Here is a 22,125-nt window from a genome sequence, read left to right as displayed (position 1 = left end):
GTCTTTGTTTATAATAATTTCTATATTTCTTGTAAAATTGTAGAAATAATCTGAAAGATTATAGAGCTGATTCTTATATAATAATCGCATTTTTTTATAGAGACATTGACATTCTGTCGATGAATAAATATGTGCACAATTAAATTTCACCGCCTATCATCCATTACATATTAATTTAGAATCTATGATTCACGATGAGTCTGAATTATTAATTAATTATAATAGACAACTAAAGGATGAATCTAACCGGTTATTATTAAGACACAAATTAATTAAATTTAATATAAAGTGATTGAAAATAATTAAACAAAATATGAATCTCCACGCAATTGGTTCCACACAAATGCATATTAAAATATGAAAGTTGATGGTCGAGGCAGCGAATTTTAAACCGTTCCATCTTATTTCTTGCAATTCAGTTGCGTAGGAATTAGTTGAAAACGAGTGCAAAATTTAGGATTCTATTCGGTCACGATATTTATATTTATTTTTTAATCTATTTATTAAGTTACGATTATGAATTTCCCTATAATTATAGATCGATGTGTTTGTCATTTTTTGCACAAGTGTCGGAATAAGATACAAGATAATGAGATAAGAAATATTTAATTTGCTTAATTACCCATGTAGAAGTAATACTCCGGTGAAGCTTATAATTAAGACATAGATATGGGAATTTATATCGCCTATTTGATATCAGCTTGATAACTAAACGCGTTGATCTCGCGTGATATAATCGGCGAAGTTCTAGGTCGAAATCTCTTCCTCGATCTTTGTCAACGATTACACGATTCATCATATCTCCTTTCACCGTCACACTTTGTTAGCCGTATCGATCTCGCGAACGAGTACCATTCGTGGTTGTTCGCTTTGATCGTTCGTAAGTCCTCCCCCCGATTAGCCATCCGATCATTTTCGATCTCGATTTATGTTCCATACCGGCGGCATACTTACATCATGACCTATATAACGAGCCGGGTAAGTTGTCTGACCGGCTTCCAAGCGCCAGTCGCGAGTCCTTAGATCCCGGCGGATCGTCGGCTCGTTCGTGAACTTTGCACGTCATGTATACGCTATAACGAGAACCTAATGATGGCTATAAGGAAACGCGAAAGTCAAGGGTGACACAGAAGGTCGTATCGAGACTCTCTCTTTCTCTCTTCTTCTCTTTCATATATACAAGCTCTCATTCTCTTCCTCTCTCTCTCCTTATTCCTTATCCATTGCTCTTGCATTCTCTTGTGAGCACACGTTTCCCTGCCCAAGGATTGCATGATTCCGTAAATTATAGGATTTCTAGCTCGTGCGCTTCTTCATCGGGGCAACCACTTTTCTGATTCTCCCAATTATTATTCTCCCTATTCTGATTCTCCCAATTATCATTCCGTATTACTTATCTATCTAACGGTTGTATCTCCTCCTCGTCTACGATACTTTTGCTTCACGATATGTAACGATTTCGGACAAGATTCCTTATCGAATACATTACGTCGGTATTAGTAAAATATTTTGGAAGAGCATTTTATTTTTCCAGAAAATAAACGAAACTATAATCGAGACAATAAATCAAAAGTCCATCTTGTTTTCTCGAAATTTTTATCGAAAATGTTTACCTCATATAGCATCCCTAGCGAGAAGACGACTTGAAACGCGTTGTACGTCACCAAGACTCCTCTGAGTTTATACGGCTTTCTGTTGGCCATCATACGCGGGCCGAATATGACGACGCCGTACAGATAAAGAAGTACGATAAGGATTGTTGGTATAGGCGAGTCCATTAGCGGCCAGTCGCTGACACGTGGATCGGAAACTGTCGTGAGGATTTCCGTGTACTGATCCAGGGCCATCCTGACTAGACCCTGGGCACCTACGAAGGTCCTATTCGAGTCTGTCATCTCGAGCCTCAGCTCCGGCTCTCGCTCCGCTACTAATTCCGCTGCCGCCGACGCCATCTCTAAAAATGCAAACCAATATTATTAAAAATATAATTATAACGTGTTACATATATAATAACCGTCACACTTTGTTAGCCGTAAACCAGACGTTTCTAAAAAAAAGCAAGAAACCTTATAGATACCGATCGATGCGTTAAATTTAGAATATTTTTATTAATTTTTAGAATACCTTTGAATATATATGTATATATAATATGCAAAGTGGGTAATGTATCCAATATTTATTTACTAAATTGATAAAGAAATTGATAAAGAAAAAAAATTCTTTGTAGCGATGCAGGGAAATGCCTACATATTTTTTATATGTAATGATATTCTGAATATCATTAACATAGATTATGAAAATCCTTCTCCGAGAGGTTTCTTTATATCTTTTTGAAGCCTGTTAACGTGCCATTAAAATCACGTAAACGAGAATTGCGATCATTTTTTATAACTTGAAGAAGGATTAACGCGTTCAGCAAGCCACTTCTCACTTAGTAGTGAAAGAGTTAATGCCCTGGTAAAGCCTCATGGAATTTCTAGAGCCTTGCATATCAAGGCAAATTACCCGGCCCAATCCGGTTTATTGTCAGATACAGCCTGGCCCTGGCGACCTATATTCACACAGGTTTTTTTAGTTGGGCTCGGACACGGATTAATTTTTTGCTCGGATAAGGTCCCTTGATGTTTGGTATTTTCCGAACGTTTTACAGTTATCTCTACTCGAGGAAAACAGTTGTGCGCATGAGTGTGTAATCATTCTTAATAAAATAAATTTAATTTATAAATGAAAATTCCTGTAACCTTATAGGGGATCAATACAATTATCTCATAAAATAAAAAAAATATATATATGTTATTAGAAAGATTTACGAAAATTTTGTTGATTTTTCAAGCTTGTCGCGCTATAGCAAAATTATTTGGAATATTAATATTTAATTAATAAAAAAGTTTCTTTTCAGAAATTTATCTTCTTCTGTCTTCTTCTTCTTCTTCTTCTTCTTCTTTCTTTATATCTGTATATACTATCAGATATTTGTATGTCGAGGCGAGGATTACAGCAATTCTGTAATCGGACGAGATTCCCGGATAACTCTTTCCGTTCACGTTTACGGACGCGATTACATATACGTGTCATCCTAATCGTCGATCAAAAGACTTCGACGAACGCAATGGGTCAGGAAGCTCGTCGGCGAACGTCATTTAAGTATCCTGGCGTTATCGCGAAGTCATCGTCATTGTGCCGCGCGCTTTCGCTGCGACTTACGCACGGATGTGAACCGGTCTCCTCCTTCCCTTTCGTCCTTCGCCTCTCCACATTTCTCTCTTTCGCCTCGTTTTCTATACGGCCTAATAAATCACCGTCTACTCACCGAGCGAACGCAATGAAATCAGGAGTTTTCAAATGCAACGTGCTGCGACGTGTGAAAGCATTACTGGCGAATCTCCGCTTATTTATCCGTGTTTACAAACGTTACATATGATATCTAGTAAATCGGGTATCATTTAACGCAGAATTCCATTATAATATAATACATCATGTTCCGTAACAAACTCAACAATTTAAAAATAAATTATTATGGGTAAATATTAAATAAATTAATTTTAAATGTAGTGTATATACGCATTAATCAAGTACTAACGCGTGTGCGTCGCTACATGCAGACGAACCGAACACGTGTGATTTTGTGTTCTGTGCTAAATCGCACGCGTCAGCGTTACCTTTATTACTGGATAACGATGATGCTTGCGATTCAGCGCAGAACCAACCGCTGATTTCTAACGATTTCTCGACAGTTTCTTCAGATTAAAGCTGTCGAACGATACGATTTTACACAGACTAATGGGTGTCAACGGATTAACTCTTTAAACTAAGCACTTCAGCACGTGCACTGTATTTTCCAATTATGTATTACTCTCCACAAATTGCTACACATGTTCTAATATCTATCTGCTTTAACGTGCAAGAATGTGATTATACGTGTGTAAGAATAGATTATATGTATCCGGAAAGAAACTTGTCGCTAATGGAATTAAAAGAAACTTAGTTTAGAATTAATTTTACAATAAATCGGAGAAATTTTTATTATTTATAAATATAATATAAATATTATGTAAATTTATAATATATTAGAAAAGCATCGTTTCTTCAGCACAAAGAGAAATTTACAACAACATTTTAATAGCATGATTGCCAGCAAATAGAAGGCAGTGTTGTTGCTCCGAGTCGCTATAGTCACACGCTGTATAAAAAATATGTTATTTATATATATTTATAGATATGCATGATTACCTCTTGTTTTACATATTGAATTAAATCGGTTCTTTTTTCATATATTTTATCTCACACTTTCATTTATACTTTTACACACCTTCTTAATGGAAACATCTTTCTTCAATCTAGCCGTTAAGTGCTTGTTCGACTGTAACAGTAACCGGGAATGTTCATTTATTTCTTCATCTGCAATTCGTTTACATTTTGTGCCGCTCGGAAAGAAAGATGACAACGGAGAGAGATTTAACAGAAATAAACGGCGGCACTCACGGGAGATTATCTCGCGGGTTTTACCGTAAACATACACACGTAATCACTCGCGAACATTTGATTCTTTCCGATAAGCTCTCCTCGCGTAATCGCGGGGACAGTCATGACGCAGATGACAATTCGATATCGTCCATCCGACTGTGTTCTGCATGGGGCACATCTCTCTCTCTCTCCCGGTCTCCCGTCGCGTCGTAACACACTTACCGGGCATTTAGAGCTTGTCACTATTACTTATGCCGTGACTTGTGTCGCCGTTGGACAGCATTAAATTCATGAATGACACTTTCTCGCCGTCCATCACGAAGGAAGTCAGTCAATTTCGTAATCTTACGTACCACGCCGCACGCGTTATGTCGCACAATCGTTAGATTGCGTTTTCGTGGGTTCTGACGACGACGTACGACGGTTATTAGCGATGAGTCGCGCGAACTTTCGCGCGCGACAACCGATTCGTGTAATCGGCGGCGGCGACAGTTCGTTCTCGTAAGCGCAAGCGGTAAGAGGTCGTAATCGCCTAAATCGTTCTCGTCTCACACAGGTTTTCTCTTCCGTGCCCAATTTAGGCCCGCACGTAAGCATCTCCCCGGGAGACATTTCTCGGCGCTTCTTTTTTCACCCACATCGTCGGGTGGCACCGGGCTCATCGCGAGACTCCGCGTGTTGAACATCGATTGCGATTTGTAACACTCGACTGCTCATGATTTCCGTATTCGTGACGTAATTATGACAACCTGACACGAGACATATATTATCATTTTTACAAGAAAGTTTCGAGAGTCACGCCTGCAGAGAAAGAAAGGGAAGGCGATTTCTTTATGATTTCTGGCACGAGATGATTTCCGTAATCGTGATGCAACTATAATGTCTTCCCGCTGCCTGGAACTTTTTAAAGAATCATCTCATACGTAATATTTATAAAAAATTACCGAATCGTTAGTTAAAGTTACGAGAAAACCATGCAAACATGCGAAAAGTTGAATCTTTATGATCTTTTTTAGTTCTTGAAACGCCTTGTTGTGTCGACTGTGGGAGTGATCTCGATCGAACTTAACGTTTTAAAATCTGCGCTATAATTTAACACGTAGACTATCGTTCTAAGATCTTTCTCCGAACATCGGCGTGAATTGCATCTATAAGCGCAATCATACTGAATTATACGGATGGAAATAACGCAGCGGCTTATCACAGCAGTTATATCGCGTTTCGATGCATACGAGCATCGAAGTACGGCTGTAAATCTCCTTAGATACGGGGGGATGAGCAGGCGGTTAGTAGACCAGAGAATTAAACGAGCCGCGGGTTTGGTCATCGCCGCGCCCGGCCGGCGCGGCACGGCGCGGCGTTTTAAGGCCAGCGGAGAGTCCGTTTCGCAGTTTGCGTAATCGATTATTGCAGTTCAGCGGAGTGCGAAAACTGGAGTAACGGCAATAGTGCGACTGAAGGTTGCCCAATGTCGTTGCGTGGCCCTTCGCCTTTTCCGCCGACTTAGCGCGGCCGGTCTTTCTTTTTTTTTCCATTTTTTCCCCTCAATGGTCGCGCTTTTTGCGCGCGCCGTGCATGCGCATTGTTGCAAACCCACCTTACATTCCGTAACACCGCGCGGACCTCGAAATGTTCAACCTTAACGCGGCACGGATTTTATGCGTGGATTTTTCATTGTGGATGCGCAATTATTAAAACATCGATATCATTGTATTGATGATGTCAATATTGTTAAGCCGGAATCAATTACGCAAAAAATATGTTGCATCGCACCGTTTATTGAGAATCTGGGTTAACGATCAGAGTTTCTATAAAAATATTTCTGCATTGCTTAAGTGAAAGTATCGCGCGTGGATCTTCCGTTAAGGGTCAGCTTTAGAATTAGAATTTTTTAAATATTCATGAGTGTAGGCGCGCGTTTGTGCCGAACAAGAGCTCGTCTCAATAGGCGTCTCAATACGCGTTTGCCTTTTAATTTATCATAATTTATTCCTTCAGTTTTCTACTTCATTAGAGAGAGAACTATCAAATAAATAAAATAAATAAAAATTATAAAATAAATAACTAATGTTAGTTATTATTATACGTGGAATCGGGTAAACGAATAAATCTATTTTTAGGAAAATATTAACTATTTTATAAAGTAGAAAAATGAGACGTTGAAAAATGCTTATGAGCTCTCACCCTAGTCACCTCAATTTAACTAATATCACCGCACTAATGTTCAAAGTCCGACTGTCTCGGGGAGGCTATTTATCGTCATCAGACAAGGTTAATAGCGGCATATGTTTCACCCGAGACATCCGGTATGTGAATCTCGATCCGCGCTGACGTTAACGTCTCATCTCGGCGCCGCGCCGCGCGGCACGGATCCGTAAAGTCAAACGGTACTTGCTACATAGAGAAAGTCCCGCGAGAGTGCGAGATAAGGAGGGTGAGATCGGGTGAAGGTGGCGAGAGGAGGGACAAGGAGAAAGAGAGAAACGTCGTGTGGCCGGTGTCGTCTTCGGCGTGCGCGCGGCCGGCGCGGCGTTCTCTCTCAATGGGAGAGAATTCCGACGATGATGACGAAGGTAACATCCGCGCGGCGGATGGCTCTTCGAGTTTAGTGGGTAAGTGGGTCGTTGTGCCGTCCGGTTAATTACCGTACCGATCGCGGCCCCTCTCGCGGTGTATCACGTCCCATGCGAGATATTTGCCGTCCGTCATTCACGGCTGTTGTCACGGCCTCGGGCCTCTGCGGAGAAGAAGCGGCTGGCTCTTTCCTCTTATTTTCTTCGACCTTTCCTACCGCGTCTCGGTCCATATTTTCGTACTCTCTCCCAAGCGCGACTCCTTTTCCCACACGCACACGTTCCTTTTTACTTTCAGGACTCGCGCCGCGAATCGCCACCGAAAGAGACTTGCTTTAAGAACTCGCGCCGAGCCGAACACGGTGTCACTTTTACGTTTTGCCTCGAGTTTCATCATTCCAAGGCTGTTTTGTTTCAGTATTTCGTATTATTTTGTCTTAGATAGATATCAAAAGAATATTCGGAATACTTGTAATTTTATCAGCTGATCTCATTGCCACGTCATTTCGTAAAAAGCTATATATTTTTAACTACTACGTTCTACATTGGAGATAAAATTAAAGAGCTATTATTTTTTCACGGCTTATATTTTTCTAAAAATATCTTAAATATATACTAATCATTTTCAATTTACTGTATTCCGTCATTTTTCTGTTCAAATACAGCTATAGATATATATGTTAGTGAATTGAATGGTACTTGCTACAGTCGCTCGGTGTAGAACTGTTTAGCTTTTGCAAAAGAATACAATTGCGATTCGTTTAATCGTGAGTAGTAAATTAAGAAATTGCGGTCGATGCGGCGTGTTGACCGGATTGCAATCGTGTCAAGAAAACTCATCCGCGCTTAAAAAACCATCAGAGTTAGCATTAGTACGTACGTAAGTGCGATAAAAGGACAATTCTACCTTTCGCCGAGCGCGTCCATAGACTGGTTTCCTCATCTCTCCGCTATCTTTTTGTTTACTTTTGCAAGTGCTCAGCAAACAAATGTTGTTAAAAATTGTACTTGTAAAATTATTTACAAAGTTGCTTTATCTTTCTCTACGCTTCGATTATTTATTACTTATGTTTATTAGAGTTAACTATGTGTTACTTAAATCCATGCAATTAACTAATTAATTACGTAATTAATGAATTTGATTAATGAATTAAATTTTTAGCAGACACTGAGCGAGAACGGAATTTGAGATTTTCCTCATTATGCTGTTGCGTTTATAAATAATTTTTCTTTTTCTGTCGCAGTCTTTTAATTATGCTTTTATTTCGTTTTCGACTGTATTGTTATTATTGAAAGATAATTGGACGTATTCTAGTGCTACGAGTGGAATATCTCGATGAGATCTCATGAATGGCACATGATGAACAGTCCAGTCTACAATCTACAATCTACAGTTTATGGTACATCGTTGCCTCCTTACGATAAGCTTTCCTTTTGGAAAATGTATGCATGGAGAACGAAAAATAATATCACGCCGATGATTGATAGAATGTTATATGCTAGTTTGCATTTCTCGCGTTTTAAGCAATTTTTCTTTGATTCCTAAATCTTCGAATTACCATGGTGAGAGTCGAAGAAGAGCGTGCTAAGTAGGTAACGCTACATTGGCTATTAATGTGACGCGTATTACGCCTTCGGTGATTCTCGCATGGTTTTCATGTCAGTGAATTTTTATCGCGATGCCACTTTCTTATCTTTTTATTGTCGGATTCAATACTTCAGGTTTACAATTCCGTAACTTATTTTGCATGAGTACGAGAAATCATTCTTATTGGGAAACGTTCGAGAGCTGTAATATATACTCTCATGATCTTTATGCATGGTCTGCCTCAAGAAAAAAATTGAGACTACTTTGTTTGTAATGTAATATTCATATAAATTTATTATATACATTTTTAATAGAAAGTGGCTTTTTACGTATTTTCTACGATTCTGTCATTTTTGACAAATCAGAAGATTCGCCGTGTTCAGAATTTGCGTTGTAACTTGCGTTGTAACTTGCGTTGAATATTCTTCTGATGACAATTTTTTAACGTGCATTTAATTTTTAGACAGAGAAATATAATTCTGACAAACTTTCATCGAATATTGATGAGGTTATTTATTTTCTGTCTACTTTCTTTAAAAAAAAAATGCACTTTACCTCTTCGCGAAGGATATTGCAACATTACGGAGTCGTTTGCTACGTTCATTAACGTCAATTAATTAACTGTGGTAAAGAAGAAAAAATTGCGGCGTTTTGATTAATACTGTACATTATTGTACATTGTGCATGATTATGATAAATTATGATTTGTTATTTTGCCTCGATTTTTACGGAGACATGTTTGCCAAGTGTATTTTCTTCTTCTTCGATACTCGTTTAACGGCACCAATTTAACATTGCTCAACGACTCTCACTGCTGTTCGCTATCCCCTTCGGCGGAATTGCTCTTCCTCCACTATCATTCTACACAGTCCGGAAATGAGTATCCTACATCACAAAACGGGTTCTTACTCGGTTTATCCGTTAAGCGTCATCGTGCAACTCTTTTCTTACTGTGGCAAAAAAACACGGGGGTATTATTCGTTAATTTCTCTGTGCTACTAGCCTGTTCTTGCGTGATCGAAATGTATCGACTTTTAAGAACCGTTTTCACCGTCCGACGAGACTAACGACGGCATTTATTTAGAAACGCCCGGATGGAAGCGCGCGGATTTACGATCGCGTTAATAGAATGACGATACAGCAAATAAAATAGAGGTAGAAGTCTATGAGAGATATGTAACATTTGACGTTTAACGTGTAATGTTTTACGTTTGCGGCGAGAAGATCAAATTGTAATCCAAGGATTAGGATTAATCAAAATAATGGTGGCACTAGGATATAAATGTAATATCGCAATATCTTCCAACGGTGTGATTGATAATTGTCATAAAAGAAATATTTATGAAATAGTTATTTACTACAGAAAGAAATGAAAGGGAAAGAAGAAGAAGAGAAGGCTTAAATTTAATTAGGTGAAGGATAAACGATGATTAGGTCATCATCAAAGACTATATACGAATCACATTTATCCTTCGTTTCGCGGCTATTTCGAATGATCTGATAACGCATAGCGCGAATTTCTTACTTCAGTCTAAAGGCGAAATCGTATCGTAATAGTGACATCGGATTGCCACACGGTATAAAATCGTACGCTACTGATGTTCTATTGTAAAATGTTCGTTAACCCGAATAAAATGTTTATTAACCTGAATAAAGAAAAATGCATTTCTCGCTTGTTTTAATCTTATCCTCCACATAATACCTCACATTCTTTCCCGAGTTTCCGTGTTAAGCATTTCTCCTCGATGGAAACGTAAAGAAAGAAAAAAAAAATTCTGACGATCCGCGATCGCAGCACACATTTCTCTTTTCACGAAGAAAGTAGATAACGAAGCGATTCGCAATATCGTGCACCTGTCTTTCCCCCCCTTCCCCCGAAATTTATGATCGAAGTTAATCGCTGCAGACGGTTTTGTCCTCGGTCGCGGAACGAAGCCAGGTGTAATCAACCACCGCGTTAAACTATTTATCGTACATCGCTGTACGTAGTTCCACTTTCTTTGTTGCCGATAGCACTTTTGGGAACTTAATTGTAAGGCGCGCCACAGTTTCCCAGTTTGTCGCTCTAACGTTTTACGCGTGTATCGACGTGCCGATCAGTGAAACGTAAAAATTGCACCCGGCTTTTTGTCCGACGTGAAAGCACGTTTTTCGGCTAATGTTGTTTCCACATTAAGATTTCCCATAGTGCGAGCTCACCAACCTTGCACCACTTATTTATAAAGAGTGTGTTTTTGCAGCTGACCGGAAAATAAATTATAGATGACTTACAATTAGAGAAAAGTGCAGCAAAAAGGATAACTTATTGAAAGGCACCAAGTTTTCTGTGAAAAGCAATTGAAAAGAAGAAAGAGGAACTCTTTTTTTTCCTAAAAAGTTACATTCTTGTTCAAATGTAAAAATAATCCATACGTGTGTGCCTTCGGGCGAAATATTTTTAATAATAATATAGTAACAATATATTTGACAAATCACATTTGATCGAAATCTCAGGGTTTGAATGTCTAATATTTCGTTTAAGTCATGCGTTGCATATCAACATCGTATAGATTAAACATTGTCAGCTGATTCGCAAAAAGGGAAAATCTTAGATAATATTTGAGGGATAACGCAAGATGCAAGTCTCGTTATCGTTACACTGACATACAACTCGAAAGTAATTATTTGCAATTCTCAAGTGTTTTAATGTCCTCGATTTGGATAAAAGCAACGGTGCGTTACCGCTCTTTCGACATTTTGCAGTTGGAGAGATCTTAGCCTTGACTAGAGTAAAATATCTTCGAAGCTTTGCACAGACATATTGTGTCACACACATGAAACCGTTCGCTAATCTATCGTGTAAACGCGAAATGTACTTCTTTCTTCACTTTCTGCGTTACGATAATTATTCATCTCGGTGGAAACTAACGATGTTAAAGAACTTTAATTAAGTACACACGATTACTCTTCATCTAATCGTAAGGTCTAACGAGGCTAGAAGAATTTCAAAAATTCTATTAAGGCTAACGAGCTCAAAGAGAGCACGCGTGTAAATAACGGAGTTCTTAAAATGTTTTGTTCATTTCTTCTCATATTAACATTAAACTCTTAAAGATTTTACAACTGAAAACTGTTAATTCCAACAAAATTGTACATGTCGCAAACTAAGCTAAATTTTTTATATTAATGCTATTCACGCACAAAGTCTTGATCAATTTATTGCAAAATTATTATAAAATTGTAACGTTCATTTGTAATGCCGTGCTCACTGTACTGGCAATCTGTTATTTGCCAAATTTTTATTTAGAAGTTGCAACATACTTATCGTAATGATATATTATCAGGTCAGTCCTTGTATGTCGTCATAAAATATTCTTTATATTGAATACTTTAAAAATAAAAATAACTGCACATTAGCGTGTATGATTTTTTTGTTTAAGCATTAACAAATAAAGGACGTTATTATAATATATTAAATGAAAAACGTTTAATATTTGTTAATTTAAATTAATTATAAGAAGACGAAGAATTTATTAGAGAGAAATATAGTAAGAATAGTCCAAGTAATTAATCATAGGTCACGTTTCAACGGGTTTCTAACAAAAACAAGGGACAAACACAAAAAATAGCAGGTTCTGATTCTTGCGGAACAAATTGATATTTACTATGCGTCTTCGCCTAGTATAACGAGCAATTACATCATATGATTTACTTGTATAGTCGCAGTTAAAGGCGATTGTTCTCAATTTTAAGCGGAGCTGTGTTATCACCATAAAACACAAGTTTCGAGTACGAAATGTGAGCCAAGAGCGTCGGAAATTTGGCAATATCCGTTAGCACGAGTAACGTAGACGTTTGCACGACATATAGTTAAACATTGAAAAATGATGATCTTAGATTATTTCTGTCCGTCAATAATTATCAAATCAGTATGTGCGTGTCAATTTGTATATTTTTAAACTTTCGCGTTTAAAAATAAACCTTAAACTCGCGTTTAAACTTTCCCGTTCCACTCTTCTTCATCTGTTTCACGGTGGATAATTGTTAACCGTTGTGTGTGTATATATTAATGATTCCAGCTGTCTGGCGTACCATCATTATTCATTCGTGTTCAGCAGTGACGATAATTACACATCGGTTAATCAAATAATTGGCTTCAATTCGTATCAGTGTTTCATTGTGTTTCCAGTTGTTTATTTCACGCGTTAAACTTAGGTCACTTAGCATTTAACTCGCGAAAATTACATATGGAAATGATATTAATATTATTCCTGTATTTCCGTCGTGCTATCTAGCTAATTAAATTCATAATTACACGGGTGTCGAGAGTCCTGTCTGAAAAAATTCGTCAAATTTTTCGCGTATCTGCGGATGTTCACGCGTTTCTGATATCGGCTTCGAAAGGGTAGACTCCATTTCCCTCGGATACACGAAATCACGTCACGCTATGAAGAAACTGACTCGAAAACGGTCCAGCGACCTTGTGCCGAATATTACAACGTGTTTCGAACGGTTGTGTAATGGGACGCATTTCACGTGCTTGGACACGTACGTGGGGATTTATATTAAGGTAGGTAGCTGACCACATGCGATACACAGACAGTCCAGACAGAGATGATTTCTGTGAGGCGAGCAAAGTTTCTATGATCTAATGTCTAAGAGTCTTCTTTTTTTCTGTCATGTCTGCTGAAATACACGATAGATATTCATGGCAGGGTTAGACGTATTGAATTAAGGCAATTGCAATGTTTCTAGTGCAACGGTGCGGATGTGTCTTGCGGCACAACGTCTCGATTGTGAAACGCTGCAGGTGAATCGCTACTTACAAACTTTCCAAAAATTTGTATTGACGTATTTGAACGTTACACAGGTTAAGAAATTACGATTGGCCACGCATTAATTAACAATTTTATATTTTTTAAAATAAATCTTTCAAGAGTTGTGTACTTTTAGCACACCTTTTGTATATTTAGATCTTCATATTATTAGTGCGTAAAAAATTAATTAAATTTAAAATTTGTTTAAAAAGCTTAAAATAGGTAAATAGATGTTTTATTTTTTATTATAACACGCGCATGTTTCTTTTAAAAACTGTTGAGAATATATTAAAAATTATGATCATACGTCTTGCTTGTTGGGAAATATTACACGCAATGTGACAATGTTACACACTTATGATAAAATTTCGCAAGATGTTTTCGCCGAACCAAAGTCTTAAAATTTCGGTAGAGCAATACATTACAATATTATTGCAATCCGAAGATTAATGTCGAGATAAGTGTGACTAGTGTAATTTTATCAAAAATCTTATTAAAATATAAAAATATGTTTGTGTTACGCTATTAAAATATAATGTGGCCACATCGAAAAAGATTCATTTATTCTACTTTATTGATGATTGCGAGAAAAGTATAATTTAAATAATAGATTCAGAATTATTTTCACGAAGATTTTTTTTCTAATAGGAATTTACTAATAGAATAATTGTAATTTTATATTGAATAAATTATTTTGCATGCGAAGGAACATAAGTCACCAGTAGTTTATGTTGTGCACTCGCATTACAGATATATTTAGAAAAGTGTAAAATATTTTAAAATTATTGATAAGCGCATTCATTATATGCATTAATAACTGAGTATCAATAAATTTTTAATAAATTAATATTACAAATAAGCATGTTTAATTCATCAATATATATATATACTAATAAAATTGAAATATATTAATATTAATAAAATAATTTATTTAAATATTAATACTAATAATTTAATTAGAACATATTTTTTAAATTTCTTACAATAATCTTAAAGTTTTATTAATAGTTTTAATATATTTTACGCTTTTTTCAAATTTTATAAAACATCTAATTTATCATCTAAAAATTTTGCATTAAAACAATTTTCTCTTTTTCCAAAAAATTATTAATAAAAATAGATCGATACTCAAATATATCACGGTCAGTCTAGATTTTTATTGTTAATTCTAATTTCTATTTTAGCTTAAATATATATGAGTTTTGAAAAAAAGGAGCTATTGTTGTAATAGTAAAAATATTAGAAAAGATAAAATTGTTGATAAAATTTAAATTTAAGAATGTATACAATACATACATGCTGCGGCTAGAGCTAAAAATATTGATGATATTCAAATTTGTCTTGCATATTGAATGTGTCTTTGCATATTAATAAGTTTAATCAATATGTATAAGATACAAATTATATTGTGATTCTTTTATTCCACTGTGGGAATTCTAATATGCAACATAAAATTACTTCAGATTTTTTTTGTAACATTGTAGTATCTGTGCCAAAATTAAAAACTGATTTTGGCCTTGATCCTTATACCTAACCATTTGTAACGTAGGACACTAGCGTATTGCTTTGCTACTTCAAGCATTTGGTACGTGAGTAGTCGAAAGATCAGGTCGCACTGTACAGACAATGGTAAAATATTTTCGTCACTCGAGAAAGAGGCATAAAAGAAAACAAGAAAAAATACGCTTGTTTTTTCTGATAAAAATTCGTCTTTTACACTCTCCTACCAAAATACGGAGTAGTCCCGCATCGATTGCTCCGTTGAGCCGTTCCCATATTTTGCCTCATAACAGTGCAATCTTTCTTGAAGGGCTGCTACGAAGATACATGATTCGCGCACACGCGGCTTTTCACACAGCGCAGGTTTTTTATGGCCTCACGCGCGCCGATCCGTTTAAGGAGTCGGCCCGATTTCTCGCCGCGGAAAAATTCGTTTTGGGTCGCTCTCCAGCAGCGACCGTTCGCGCGCTCGGTCGAACGTTCCGCTCTCCAACCCCAAAGTTTTCGAAACGCGCTTACCTTCCACTCACGGCTCCACCGAGATCGGAAACTGCCTGGCACTGTGCACTTCACCACTTCTCGCTCCCACAGCTGCTTCGTCACCGAAATCCCTGGGTGATTCAGCGGCGCCGCATCAAAGCCGAGCTACCCGTCAAACGGACCATCCGGAGAGTCCTCCTAAACCTTGACTCTTCGCACTGGTACTTCCCTAGCGTCCGAAATGCTGGACGCCGTCGTCGATCGGCAGGGCACTGGACGGAATCGCGCCGATCGCGAGGGAGTCCCCTTCTTTCGGGTGCAGAAGGGTTCGCGGAAGACTTCGAAGGGAGGCTCTCGTCACTGTACACGCGGTCGTTCTTTCGCGGGGTCAGGATCAGCGAGGCACATTTGCGTGTGGGTGCTACATATGTCCCCGCGACATACGTCGCATACGCGTTCGCGTAAGTCGTACACCAAATGTTACGATCGGTCCCCCCGTGGGCCGCGATATAGGTATCCGCGTGAGCGCGTATCCGGACGTGTACGACGCGTGTACGCGCGTGCGGTGGAGGGTGGTGCGTACGTGAGCTTAACGGGTCCAACGGCCGATGCTGCGGGAATAGTCCGCGGCGCGGTAGTCCCGCGGTTTAAGTATTGGTTTACCCAAGTGGGGTCCGCAAGCGCGCGCGTGAGAGGGGCTGCACCGTGGGGCCTTAGGTGATCGTCTGCGAACCCCGCGCGCCGCGGCTCAGTCAAGGTCGCTTCACTCAGGTGGCCGTCCGAGGGGAAGTGGAAAGGTGTCTTCTCGACGGTGACGGACCACGGGCATGAGATCCTTCGGCCAAGGTCGCGTGCCGTTTGTAACTCCGCTGCGCCTCCGGTGAAGATCGAGGATGCCGAGGCCGAAGGGTATAGGTATACCCCCCGTATCGCGTTCCTCATTTTTGGCAATTCCGTCTTTTTCAAATTACACCTCGTGTTTTCCTCTCACACTACTTTCGCACATATCCGTGGTCTGAAAGCTCCAACACTCGTGATCCTGTCGAGCTCACGCGAATTCTTAACAATTCCTTTAATTATGCAAGCAAAATTGATATATTAAATAACCGCGTGTCAATACATAATAATTGAAATTTGTTTCAAAATACAATATATCTTGAATATGCACATATGTAACGCACACGTTTCCTTTATAACACTTGAAGAATAACATGTTTTAATATCGATCGATTTTTTAGACTTTAAAGAAATTTGCACTAGTTTACTTTAATTATCTACATGAGAAAATTAATTCAACGTTTGTGGTTTCATAAAGTTTTTGTTGTCCCTGTAATATACGCGTGTTAGTATCGATAAAAAGTAGATATGTAAAACATTTATTTTGTATTAAATTCAAAGTCGCCTTTTATTAATTAAAATATCAAAACACTAATAGTTTTCTTCGAGTTATTGAAGATAAATTGGACCTTTTTAAAAATTAAATTTCAAGAACAGGAATAAATATTGCGACGTTATCTAATTTGAGATAAAGTTAATTTTAATACAATTTTGACTGAAAATAAGAATGCAATAAAAATTGCAATATTAAAATATTATTTAAAAAATATTTTTCAAAATATTAAAAAAAATTTTTAAATAATAGCAGTATGATATTGTCTTTTTTATTCTTTGTAAAATTAATATTATTTGTCTTCTTTCTGCTAATCGTCGGGTACTTTGAACGTATTATTATAAAATATTAAGAGTATTATTATAAATATTTTTATAGTAGTTAATAATTATTAAAATATTAACAAAAAATCCAGTAATTGTTGTAAAACAAGAATGAGCGAATAGAATATAAGAACAAAAAAGTGATATAAAGTACTAGTAACGTTTAAATAAATAATGTAATAATTAATATTGACACGTAATGGAAAAGTCCGAATAAGAGTGCGTATCGGTGCATGTTGATAATAACGTTCTACTTCTTATGTCGAACAATAAACTCAGACCTATACAGTATGTAATGGAGGAAACTATTTGTTAGAGATTGTTGATGAATATTTTTCCTCGAGAATGCGTTTTTTTGTTCGTATCTCACAAGAATCACATTTCTTGCTGCGTTTTATTTATATGTATACAAGTTTACTTTTTATCTAATTCGTCATTAAGAGGAATGATGATTTTGCGTTAATAAGCAAATCTTTGGCAAGCACCTTCCCCATAATATGTAGCATAATACGCAGCTTTTTGTAAGATACAATTAATACAATTAATACTATTTCGAGGGGATGTAAATTTTGTATCGAAAAAGAAGAACGTTGAAAAAGATTTACTATGATTCAAGAACAAATAACTCGTATAGCGTACACATTACGTTCTGCGTACAATTGCCTTTACTTGTAGACTAAAAATATATATCGTTAAATTAACGTGAAATTAAGGACCTTGGAATCCCTCTTTTCCCCCTTCCGTTATTCTTAAGATACACAAGTGTTATAAATCTTTTTGGCAGGATGAAGCAATTGGCATTGAATGCTAGATTTAATTATTATTTGACGGATTTTACTACTTGTCTTTCCTAAAGTCGAGAGGTGCAAAGTACCAAAAGATGAACGTCATCGCGTAGGTGCATTTCAAGAGGGATTCTACTTCCTTGTTCCTAGCAGCGTATACAGGAAGATACAGGAAGATGAACTATCAGTCCTTGGATTTCGGCTTAAGAGTCCGTTCGTTTGCTTATCTGCTCCTTTTATGATTCGTTAAAATTTGCAATGACGTGTAACTATAAGGCATGTTTACTTTTACTGTAGGAGGACAAATTATACAATTTTAGTAAAGTGCAGTTGACGTAATGGCGAAACAGTCGACATGATGATATATTTATTTTGAAGTGATGTACTTGAATCGGCTTACTTCACATCCAAAGTTAATCAATTTCGCAACGTGATTCACACAGCGCATCGAACTAGTAGTTTCACGCACAAATTATAACTCCAGTTCAATACTAAAATTATTAATTCCTATCAGCGAGTTTATAACGCAATATAGACAAATAAAATGTATTTTCACAAATCAGATTTTTAAATAACTATCAATTTTTTATTTAAAGTTTTGCAAGTCTTTTCTCAGTTATCGTAAAAGTTCGACAGATTCTAATTGTTCTAATTGGTTAAATATCTTTCAGATGTCTCTTGTCTTGTTTAAGTTTAGGTTTTGTCTGCATTGACGTTAAATGCCATTAAGGAAATATAAAGTCTAACGTCATAGCTTGAATTCATTGTTTGACCGTTGCGCAAATCGTTTAAAAGATATCGGTATGAAAATAGAAAAACTTGTTTACTGCTCCTTAGCGTCTTTAACGTTCGTATGATTTGAATAGTAACGTTTGTTGTAGTTCAAGTTTTATCAAATAAAAGAATATAGTAAATTAAAAAGGAAGTAGTTGTAAAATGTTTATACAAATGTCAGTAATTTTTTAGTACATTATGTATTTCTTAAACTGTTCGATTTGACAATGTAGATATATCGACTTTCCAAATATTGCGTCAAAAATGGCATCCCTAAAAAAATACCCGTCACTTGCTTTGTTCTTAACTATGTTATTGCACAATAATGCATTCTTTACTTATTTCTCATTTCTATCATACGCAATTAAGCACTTGATGCAATCTTGCATCGGGCGAATGATCAGGAAGCAAATTAGACAAGTAGCGATTTCAACATGTAACGTTTCGACGAACAAAGGAACTATTACCACCATATGTGGGCTCCAACACTTAAGAAATCACATTGTATCATTGTTAAATTTTACATCGTTTATTAAGCTATTTTTTAGATATCAAAAAACTCTACACGTTGGCACTTTAAAATTTTATTTTATTAGTATTAAAATTGTAAATTAATTACTGAAATTGTATAAATTGTAAATCGATTCGATTAAACTTTTTAGGAAATTTTTTGGGAATTTCTCTTTCCGATTATTTTGTTTGCATGGTTTGCATTATAAATCGACTAAAACTCTAATATTTATCCTGAACGTATTCAAATAACTGTAATACCTAGCTCTTTATGAAGTCTAATAATAATGTTTTATAATAAGGAAAAAATATTCTAAAATTAATGTACCTACTTTTTTATTGAAATTTAAATTATATAACGTAAGAAAAAATAAAAATAACCAATTTCGATTCTCAATATCGGGCAAGGACGACCACTGTACGGCCGATGCACTGTATGAAAATTTGTTTGTCAGCGACCGACCAAATGTGTGTCAGACACGGTCACAGAGAATCTCGCGAAGAACTTTAACAGTCAAGAACCTGCTGAGTACCCGATCAATGAGGAGCTCGGTATGTTGGAAGTTGGTAAAAAGATAACCTGCCTACATTATGCAGTGATGCAGCAACGAAAATTATAGTTTGTCAGCACAACACGATACGATTGAAGCCAAACGATCGACGCTGCTGATACAACTTTTGCAAATCAATCGTCATCGGTTTAATTGAAATGGAACATCGAATGGGTCTAGGTCATCGAACGAACGATATATATGTCAACATTATTATCTCTGTTTGTTTACATAATCGTGAGTGTTGCAAAAAAATCAGATCGGGAGTTTCGTGTTTCGTGTTAGGTTGATAAAAGATTCCGGATTATTTTTCTATCATGTTTTTTTTATCAAAATTAGATAATCAAATTTTGTTCGTTCTTTCACGGAAAAAAAGAATTTGCTACTATATAGAGACAACTAACATTTTTTGCTGCGAGAGCTAATTAATTTTACAATAATAGCGAAACCTTTTGTTGCAATAGCAAAATTAATTAGCTCTTGCAGCAAAAAAATGTTAGCTGTTTCATATTTAACAAATAGATTTGCCATATAGTAGCAAATACTTTTTTCCGTGTTGAAAATATAATTAATAAACTTAAAATAGAATTAATAAACTCTGTAAATGTGGCGACATTATTGCTTTGATTTTGCTACAACTCTGTTTTTATTTTAACTTTATTTGACAGATATGATGAATTTTTCATATCAACCTAATTATAATTAATATATCAGCTAGTCGTTAAAGAGCAAATGCAAACTTCTATCTATAATTCATTATTCAAAAATAAACGTTTAAAGAAGACAGTTTAAAACATTTTAAGAAACTAATAGACGTTTTATGATAATAATTTCATAATTGTTTTAATATATGTATCAATAAATCTGTATGCAAACCGAATTCACTTCGTTCTTTATTTCATAAAAGGGCTTTTTCTTTTTCCTACCTCACAACAATTAATTGCTAATAATGATATGTATGTTATTAAAAAAAAAACTGTACATCACACAATTTCATCCATTTTATTTCTTAACCCGTAGAGGACACACCTTCTAAAAATAACGTAGTGGCCACACTAGGTCCAATGGACCCCACGCAGAAAAACAGTTGCCATTTGCGTTCTTTTTGATGTATCGATTCAAGCCTTGAGCTGGAATTTAGTTTAAGACTTCCTCTTTATAATCCAATAATTTTTTCTTCTTTTTAAAATTTTTTTATGTTGAAAAAAAGCGAGAAAAAAATTATGAAACTCGTAAAATCAAATAGGGGTCAGTTTTGAACGTGTAAAATAAAGTGAAAAAACTGTTTTTATGAGAAAAACTGTATATTTTATTAATAAGTTGGCTAACCTCAGTTAGCCTAGGGTCCACTGGACCCAGTGTGGCCTCTACGGGTTAAGTTTATTTGATTTCAATATGGAATTTTGTGTTTTTTTACTTAGTACTAAATTTAGAAATCCTTTTTTTCAGGTGAATTTATATTTTTCAAATTCAAAGTATAGGCTCCAATGGAAATCTACGAATATAAAAAACGGGCTAACTAAGAACCAAGCGCGGTAAATAATGCGCAAAAGTTGTATTTTTATTTTTATTTTACATATTTTTTATATTTTTTATATAACATTTTTAATTTTTTGCATAGCTTTTCATATCTTTCAGATTTTGTAAAGTTCTTGCTTCTGTTACTCAGTCGTTTGTAGATCAGTTGTTCAATATTAATACAGTCGTTTTAGCGATTCGAACAAAGAGAGGAAGATTTGAAAGATTTATTACGGATGATTCCATACAAATTAATGGTTTATTGCGCATAAATTAACGATTGCTGCCTTAGTAATATAATATTCAATGTCGTCGAAGCAACTTCTATTCTTCTGTAAGTGTATTATTCTTGATTAAAATAAATAGAAAAAAACAAATAAATAGAAATAATTGTTTCGTACTATTTGTTCTTCCTCGAACGTTTATGTTCTCGCAAGAAAAATGTAGCAAAGTAAATTAATTAGAAATCAAAGCAAATCAAAGTGCAAAAAATAAATTAATTTACATGCTCGTATTGTAATGTAAAGAAATAAAGAAGCTATTACGTAAATAATATATATATGTATAGTATAATGTAATATAATTTAGTCTTCTCTAATTTATATTACAATTTATGTTCCTTTTTTTATAATTTTGTTTAAAATTAATTTATGTAAATTGTTGAAAAATAGTGTTGCAGAAATGTAAAAATATATAGCAATTTATTGGAAAGAAAAATGATAATTAATGATCCATTAATCAATTTTTTGACATGTTAAAGGCGATACCTGTTGTTTTGAATTCTTTAATGTGTGGAATTTTATTTTAATCAGAATGTGCGAGTTAAAACTCTGATTCATCAAATTTAATTACTTTGCTACTAAAATAACATTT

The 22,125-nt window shown here is 35.8% G+C and overlaps 2 protein-coding genes across 3 annotated transcripts in view; one reads left to right on the top strand and one right to left on the bottom strand.

Annotated features, from left to right (window-relative positions):
- Positions 1-16,038, bottom strand: part of LOC139812474 (very long chain fatty acid elongase AAEL008004) — a 28,996-nt gene extending 12,958 nt beyond the window's left edge. Inside the window, exons 1-2 of the mRNA XM_071777327.1 lie at positions 15,441-16,038; positions 1,614-1,954 (exon numbers count right to left, since the gene is read on the bottom strand). Coding sequence (XP_071633428.1) covers positions 1,614-1,952 — 339 coding nt within the window. The 5' untranslated portion in view covers positions 1,953-1,954; positions 15,441-16,038. The remainder of the gene's footprint in view (positions 1-1,613; positions 1,955-15,440) is intronic.
- The window catches only part of Sit (stuck in traffic), a 125,426-nt gene that overhangs the window by 74,119 nt on the left and 29,182 nt on the right, over positions 1-22,125 (top strand). The gene's annotated exons all lie outside the window — the stretch shown is intronic.

The sequence above is a fragment of the Temnothorax longispinosus genome, chromosome 4 (assembly GCF_030848805.1).
Source record: "Temnothorax longispinosus isolate EJ_2023e chromosome 4, Tlon_JGU_v1, whole genome shotgun sequence".
Taxonomy (NCBI): Eukaryota; Metazoa; Arthropoda; class Insecta; order Hymenoptera; family Formicidae; genus Temnothorax; species Temnothorax longispinosus.
Note: the sequence above shows the minus strand (reverse complement) of the source record. Positions and strands in the feature narration are given on the sequence as shown.